The following is an 8157-nucleotide window of genomic DNA, read 5'->3' as shown; positions in this document are numbered from 1 at the left end:
CTTAATCTTTATAATCTAGGTTGTTGATCTTGGGGAAATGTTTTAAAGTTAAGTTGGAAAGAGCCCTTGATGGGTAGAATGATCATGAGAATGACATGCGGTTAGGATCAAGTGATAGCCAGATATTGTTAGACCATCTTTTATTGATTATTTGGTTTTATTATGGTTTATACCAAGAACAAGCCAAAATTCATAACAAAGGGGAAGCTTCAGTTTTCTAGAGTTGTGGGGGATTGATTTGAGGTAGGTGATGGTTGTTGTTTTCTCATATATATATATTATGTGCTTGTTAAATGTATCGTTAGTAATGCATACATGCTACATGATCACAGAAGTTAAAAAGGAATAATGTGAAATGTAAGATGTTAAGAATCACATACAATGAATGTGTTACATGAATGTACATGAGTGATTATGATTCATTATGATTTGTGATTGTGTTGTGTGTGTTGATGATTGGGATCGGGTGCCACACTAGTACACTAACTTGGTATCGAGTACCACATGTTACACTAATTTGGGATCGGGTACCACGTCGGTACACTAACTTGGGATCGGGTGCAACGCCGACACATTAATAGTGTGTATGAGTGGGTTCCATGAGAAAACCAAACTGACTTGATGTGTTGTGATAATTCATGTTGCTATGCATACAAATTACAGGCTATGTTATATTATGTTGTGATGGTGTATTATGTGCTTACTAAGTTATGGTTGCCTATCCATATTTTGTATATAGAAACTAGCCGATGATCCTACCAGTACACCATTGTTCAGTGTTGATACTTACACTTTCTCTCTCTTTATTGAGTACAAGACATCTTGAAGCAGATGTTTCGCGCCTCAATTGTGAAACCACTGAAATCTGACTATAAGGGTGAGTCACTTCCTCCAGAATGCTATGGATTCCTCTTTATGTTCTTGGTCCATTATTCAGACTCCAACATTCTAGACCTATATTTTTATTCTTGTTTTGGGTTGTATCCCCTATCCTAGACTATTAGATTGATGTTTTGGTACTATGACTTTCAGGTTCTAAGAAACTCAACCTATTCATTGTTTTAAGACTATTCCTTAGTATTCTATATCATGGGTTAGTTCTTAATTGGTTGTTGGGTTGAGAATACTCAAAAAGTTATTATTGGGCCATGTAATTTGTGATAAATGGGCTTCACTTTCACAATAATTGAATGAGGCCATAGGGCCCCCATTCCGACCACATCTTACATTGAATCCGGTGACCATTATTTATGTAACGCGCTTTAATTAAGTAAACCGCAAACCAAACACGACCTGCCCACTCGTCCAAAAGCATACTTCAATCAAACAAATATAATAAATAAAAAGAAAAGGCCAAAAGAAGAAGAAAATGAAAGCAAAAAAGAAGAAAACACCATCACTACATCACACTTTTCTCACATAACCCCTTTTTCCTTTTCCTTTTTTTCTTCTTCTTTGATGAGCTCTACCATTTTGACTTGCTTCATTCTTCACAGATCAGGTTTACTTTCTGATTTTTACTCTTGATCTATCAATTTTATACCTCAAGTTCACTTTTTTTTTTGTTTAAACTAGGGTTTTTCTTTTTATATTTATGTATGAATCTAGAGAAGGATTTGATGATTTAACTATTGATGTTTATGGATATGTTAAAGTGATCTTAAAGTGGATATTAGTTATGGGTAGTTCTATGTTTCTTCAATTTTGAGTTAAGGTTTAAGTTATGATTCGATCTACCTGAAAGTTCAGCTGTTTGATCTGAATCTAACTCATATCTGTCATGTTATAGATCCAGTTCACCCGATTTAGCTACCTTCGTTTCCCCTTGTTCTTTTTTTGTTGAAAAAATGTTTGAAATGATTGATTTTGTTTTTTTGTAAAAAAACTATTTCTGGATCCTTAACAAAAAATGAACTTTTTGCTATACCTTGCTTCATTTTCCTACTTTGTTTAGGGATTTGAGGGTCAAAGCATACAATCTTTGGTAAAAATTTGAACAACAATTCTTTAAATTTGATGGAGTTGGTAAAACTATTTAAGAAATGTTTGAAACTGTCATAGTTCAAGAAAGAACTACTATCATAGCTCAAATAGGAAGTGTCATATAAACATGGATCCCTACGAGGAGTATTTTGCTTAAACTTCAGAGGGGGTTATTTTATTTTTTTTGTAGTTGCAGTCGTGACTAAATTTTTAGCCTTGTTTGTTAAAACTGAGGAAGAAGAGAGGAAACAGTATATATGTTTTTCGCAGCTGAAGAGAGCAAGTTCGATAAAGCAGAACTTGTGTTTATCTTTCTTGCTTAGTTTTCATTTGTGTTTATCTTTAGTTCTTACTGTTTTCTCCTTTTCATGTATTTGAGCTCTATTTTTGTTGGAAAATTAAAAATGGGGAGATGATTGAGGAGAGAGGATTTATAAAGAAAAGTATTATGCTGGTAATTGTGTTCCCTTGTGTTGGCATGTACTGGCTTATTCTTGAACTTGAGAAGTATAATGACTCAAATTTCATTTAGTACTTTTTGTGGTTTGAAACCTCAAAATATGTTTCTCAAGAACAAGTTTCTTCTGCTTATGTGAATGTCGAGTTTATATGAACGTGTTTTTTAGTTTGAATTGGTATGGTGTACTGTATCCAGCAGATTACTCTCTTCTTGATAACTTCAGTGGGCTTAAAGCCTGCTTTAATCAATTAAATTTATTTTCCACGATTGTCCAGTTTATTTATACCAGCATGTTAAGGTTGATGACAAGAAAGTAATGTGGAGCAAAACTTACTGGCTGGAAGTTAAAAATTATGTTGAATTTTGGAGCACATTCATCTCTTCTTTAGTTTTATGCTTACTTTGTGTCATTGTGTTGTACACTTACTCTTGATATGAGACCAATTTTTTGTGCTTATATAAGGACTTTGCTGGAAGACCTATTCTGTGCTTTGCTTTTCAGATTTTGACCTTAGTTGTTTAACTTGCAATGTTCTATGATTGCATTATGCAGGATAGTTTGTCGTGCCGCATTAGCTGTTGTGATCTTTTTGTATTTTAGCTTTGAAGTCCACCATGTAATGAAGATTATACCCAGGGCTTTTTGATCTGTAAGTTCTATGCCTTAGAATTTGCATTTTCCTTTTCTATACCTAGTTAACTAGTTATTTTTTGCAAATAATGTTGTAAATAAATAGGAAAATAGGATTCTTTACTCTGACTTCTTTCAATAATTTGCAGTCGCGAACTGAAGCTAGAACTATATGTTAGAGGAACTAGTTTTCTTGCATTTTAATGATTTACGACTTGCCTTTGATAAACAACGAGCCTACTTTTCCTCATAATTTTTTTAAGAAGCAACTACTCCTTGAATGTCAAGGTTTCTATTAAAATAGTTCTGCTAAAAACCATTTACAAGTAATCAGCACTTGCATATAAGTTCTTAAGCAAGACAGTGGTGAGCTAAGGGACGTAAAAGTTGATACTTGCTGGATTACATTGCTTTCATTTACGAAAAAACAGAGTGCAGCCACTAGAAATATTTTGAGAATGTAGAAGCGGGTAGGTCTTGTCATAATAAATACGATATAAGAACCACAAATGTGGTAGGAATTTCTGCTCTCACACAAAAACCCATATGCAGTAGACATAACTTAAGTAATAAGTAAAACTTAATTAAGTTAGTGTTTGTATTTACAAATCTTCCCTGCTCTGTAACCAAGCTCAGTGGTTTGTAAGACAGATTGAGTTTTACCAAAATAACAAAATGTCCTTATGTATTCTTTGTTCATGAATGCGCTGGGATCCCAACCTAGAAAACATAATGCCTTTCACTAGAAATGCTTCATACACACAAAAAGGGCTCTTTAGAATTCTTAGTCTTATTATATTTCTTTTTTCCTGAAAATTGCAGGTCTGCTTATTTTAAACTTCACCAGATTCAGCTTTTTTTTCTTGCGAAGAATATGTCTGTATTACCAAAAACTGATTCTATCCAAATTAGAGAAGTATGGAGCGATAATCTTGAGGAGGAATTTGCTTTGATTCGTCAAATTGTGGATGACTATCCTTACATTGCCATGGACACTGAGTTTCCAGGGGTGGTGCTTCGTCCTGTTGGCAATTTCAAGCATATCAATGAGTATAACTATCAGACCTTGAAGGACAATGTTGATATGTTGAATTTGATTCAGTTGGGTCTCACATTTTCCGACGAAAATGGCAATCTACCTACTTGTGGGAGTGAGTACTACTACATTTGGCAATTCAACTTTCGTGAGTTTGACACAAGTGCAGATATTTTTGCAAATGATTCAATCGAATTGCTGATTCAGTCTGGGATTGATTTCAAGAAGAACAATGAAATGGGTATTGATGCAAAACAGTTTGGTGAGCTCTTAATGTCTTCTGGAATCGTTTTGAATGACATGGTTCATTGGGTGACATTTCACAGTGGGTATGATTTTGGGTACTTGCTCAAATTATTAACTTGTAGGACCTTACCGGAAACACAAGCAGGGTTCTTTGATTTGCTAAACATGTACTTTCCGCTGGTTTATGACATCAAACACCTGATGAAGTTCTGTAATAGCCTTCATGGTGGCTTGAACAAGTTGGCGGAACTTCTGGAACTTGAGAGGGTCGGTATTTGTCATCAAGCAGGTTCAGATAGCTTACTTACCTCGTGTGCCTTCAAGAAGTTAAAAGATAACTTCTTTAATGGGTCTACCGAGAAGTATGCAGGTGTCCTGTATGGTCTTGGCGTTGAGTATGGATCTGATAATAAATAGATTGACTTTGTGTACTTACTAGAAAATAAAATAGAAGGAAAGGGTTCAGTGTATGTCAAGTGGGGTAGGTAATGTATCATGTGTCTGTAAGAAATTAATTGTGATAAAAGTATTTGTAAGACAGTTTGGACTTTCACTGAGGGTACTCAGTTTCTAATCCATTGTTTAATCAGCTTTGAGCTTTTTACAGCAAGACAAAAGTTTGTGTTTCTACCTTCACTCATTTCTACTCTACAAAGTGATGTTGCAGCCTTCTAGTTAATCCATTGCTACCGCCAACAATAGGGCTCTTCTCCAACTTGATGTCTAGAATGCTTTCTTACATGGTGACCTCCAAGAAAGTGTTTTTATGGTCCAGTTGTCTGGATACAGACACATCATCTTCTTTACTATGTGTGCAAGCTGAACAAGTACCTATATGGCTAAAACAGGCTATATGTGTGTGCTTCATTTCATGCTGGCTGTGGATTTCAAATGTTCCAAAACTGGTGCATCTGTATTTATTTATAATTCTGATCCTCTTGGCTTATATCAATGCTTGTTATGACAGGGAACAACTCCTTTTTTCTAGAGTCAATTATATAATGACTTGGTGCCGTTTAGTCATTTTTCTTGGGTATTCACGTAACACGCCACTCAAATGACCCTTCCTTATCACAACTCCAGTATGGTTCTAGCATTCTTGCCAAGGGCAGAAATGAAGACTAGCAAATCATTGTTGTCAGTGGCAAACGAGTGAGTCAAGTCGAATATGAGTCGATCGAAAATTAATTGAATAAAAATGGATAAATCACTAGACTCACATTTTAAATGGATAAAAACGAGTTAACAATGGATAATATGGAAAATATGGGTACCCATATTCTAGCAGAGATTTTGTTAAAAACTTTAAAAAACAATATCTTTTTAAATTTTTTATCACAGCACCCTCCCTATCAGCTCTCCTACCCCCTATCCTAAAAAAATTGTAAAAAGAATTAGTTTGTCTTTTTATAATTTTTTTTAAAAAAAAAGTTTTTTTTAACATCTGATCCCCCTACCAGCCCCCCACCCCTACGCCCCCCCTCCAAAAAAAATTTAAATCTTTTTATTAAAAAGATTAAAAAGTCTTTTTTACCACCCCACCTTTCTACCCCCCTCACCCCATCCCCATCCCAGAAAAATGTAAAAAAAATTAAATTATTTTATAAAAAAAAACATTTAAATTTTTTTTACCACACCACCCCCTACCAACCCCCCCTCCCCCTACCCCATCCCAAAAAATGTAAAAAAAATAAATTTTAAAAAAGTTTTTTTTACCACCCACCTTTATCACTTTTCTTTCGTCTAGTCAAGTTTCAGGTCCGAATGAGCCTATCCTAGAGTGAAGAGGGGGGAATTCTATGCCTAAGGGTCAATTTGTCTCTTGTCTAAAAGCTAGAAAGATGGTTGCTAAGGGTTGTATATACCATCTAGTTACGGTGAGGGATGTGGATTCTGAAACCTCTACTCTTGAGTCGGTACCCGCTGTTAACGAGTTTCCAGAAGTGTTCCCAGATAATCTACCCGGTATTCCTTTCGAAAGAGAAATAGACTTTGGTATTGACCTTCTCCCAGATACGCAACCTATCTGTATCCCTCCTTACCGAATGAATCCGACAGAACTTAAAGAATTGAAGGAACAATTGAAATATTTGTTGGATAAAGGTTTCACCCGATCGAGTATCTCTCCATGGGGTGCTCTAGTTTTTTTTTTTTGTTAGAAAGAAAGATGGTTCTCTCCGTATGTGTATAGACTATTGACAGTTGAACAAGGTTACCATTAAGAATAAGTATCCACTTCCAAGGATAGATGACTTGTTTGACCAACTTCAAGGGGCTAGTTACTTTTCCAAGATTGACCTTCAGTCGGGTTATCACCAATTGAGGGTGAAAAAAGATGACATTACGAAGATGACTTTTTGGACTCAGTATGGTCATTATGAGTTTTTGGTGATGTCATTTGGGTTTACTAATGCTCCGGCGACATTTATGGATTTGATGAATATGGTGTTTAGACAATACCTTGACATGTTTGTTATTGTGTTCATTGATGATGTAACGACCTGAGCCTATACCCTGGAAGTTATACGGCGTACTTGACCCCGAAGGGGTCTCGTACAAGCCTCTTAGCATTCATAACATTCGATACATAGAAATAGTGCGGAATTTAAAATATTTTCTTTAAATCACGACCCTTTACAATCGAAAGACTAACAAATGTCTATTACATGAAAGAAAAGAAACATCTAATCACTTGTCCTTGATCTATGAGGACATACCACTTAGCCTTGGAGAATCTCAATCAAAGCCCTTGAACTAGAGAGAAAACAACTCACTTGCCGGAACCTACACTTGAAGTAAAATAAGAGAAATATGGGTTAGCNGGAAAGGGTTCAGTGTATGTCAAGTGGGGTAGGTAATGTATCATGTGTCTGTAAGAAATTAATTGTGATAAAAGTATTTGTAAGACAGTTTGGACTTTCACTGAGGGTACTCAGTTTCTAATCCATTGTTTAATCAGCTTTGAGCTTTTTACAGCAAGACAAGTTTGTGTCTCTACCTTCACTCATTTCTAATCTACGAAGAGATGTTGCAGCCTTCTAGTTAATCCATTGCTACCTCCAACAATAGGGCTCTTCACCAACTTGATGTCTAGAATGGTTTCGTACATGGTGACCTCCAAGAAAGTGTTTTGATGGTCCAATTATCTGGATACACGAACACACATCTTCTTTACTATGTGTGCAAGCTGAACAAGTACCTATATAGCTAAAACAGGCAATATGTGCTTACTTCATTTCTTGCTGGCTATGGATTTCAAATGTTCCAAAACTGATGCATCTGTATTTATTTATAATTCTGATCCTCTTGGTTTACATCAATGCTTGTTATGACAGGGAGCAACTCCTTTTTTCTAGAGTCAATTATATCTAGACTTGGTGCCGTTTAGTCATTTTTCTTGGGTATTCGCGTAACTCGCCACTCAAATGACCCTTCCTTATCATAACTCCAGTATGGTTCTAGCATTCTTGCCAAGGGCAGATATGCAGACTTGCAAATCATTGTTGTCAGTGGCAAACGAGCGAGTCGAATTGAATATGAGTCGATCGAAAATGAATTGAATAAAAATGGATAAAGCACTCGACTTACATTTTAAATGGGTAAAACGAGTTAAACAATGGATAATATGGTAAATATGGGTACCCATATTATAGTAGAGATCTTGTTAAAAGCTTTTAAAAACAAAATCTTTTTAAATTTTTTATCACTCCACTCTCCCTATTAGCCCTCCTACCCCTATTCCTAAAAAAAATAATTTGTTTTTTTATAATCTTTTTAAAATAAAGTTCTTTTTTTCACTTG

The 8157-nt window shown here is 35.4% G+C and overlaps 1 protein-coding gene and 1 long non-coding RNA gene across 2 annotated transcripts; one reads left to right on the top strand and one right to left on the bottom strand.

Annotated features, from left to right (window-relative positions):
• The first annotated feature begins 1300 nt into the window (after positions 1–1300).
• Positions 1301–4945, top strand: LOC125843777 (probable CCR4-associated factor 1 homolog 7). Its single transcript, XM_049522976.1, has 3 exons — positions 1301–1501; positions 2997–3093; positions 3897–4945. The coding sequence occupies exon 3, from the start codon at positions 3949–3951 to the stop codon at positions 4771–4773; it is 825 nt and encodes a 274-aa protein (XP_049378933.1). The 5' UTR covers positions 1301–1501; positions 2997–3093; positions 3897–3948; the 3' UTR covers positions 4774–4945.
• Positions 4792–7733, bottom strand: LOC125843778 (uncharacterized). The gene is made up of 2 exons (XR_007444059.1): positions 7355–7733; positions 4792–4987 (listed from the first exon to the last, which is right to left on the bottom strand). It is a non-coding gene; the product is annotated as an uncharacterized LOC125843778 (long non-coding RNA).
• Positions 7734–8157: the final 424 nt, after the last annotated feature.

The sequence above is a fragment of the Solanum stenotomum genome, chromosome 11, assembly GCF_019186545.1.
Source record: "Solanum stenotomum isolate F172 chromosome 11, ASM1918654v1, whole genome shotgun sequence".
NCBI classification, from domain to species: domain Eukaryota; kingdom Viridiplantae; phylum Streptophyta; class Magnoliopsida; order Solanales; family Solanaceae; genus Solanum; species Solanum stenotomum.
Note: the sequence above shows the minus strand (reverse complement) of the source record. Positions and strands in the feature narration are given on the sequence as shown.

What these genes read in the sequence shown, in the direction of transcription:
- LOC125843777 (XM_049522976.1), top strand. Translation starts at nt 3,949, where the DNA reads ATGTCTGTATTACCAAAAACTGATTCTATCCAAATTAGAGAAGTATGG.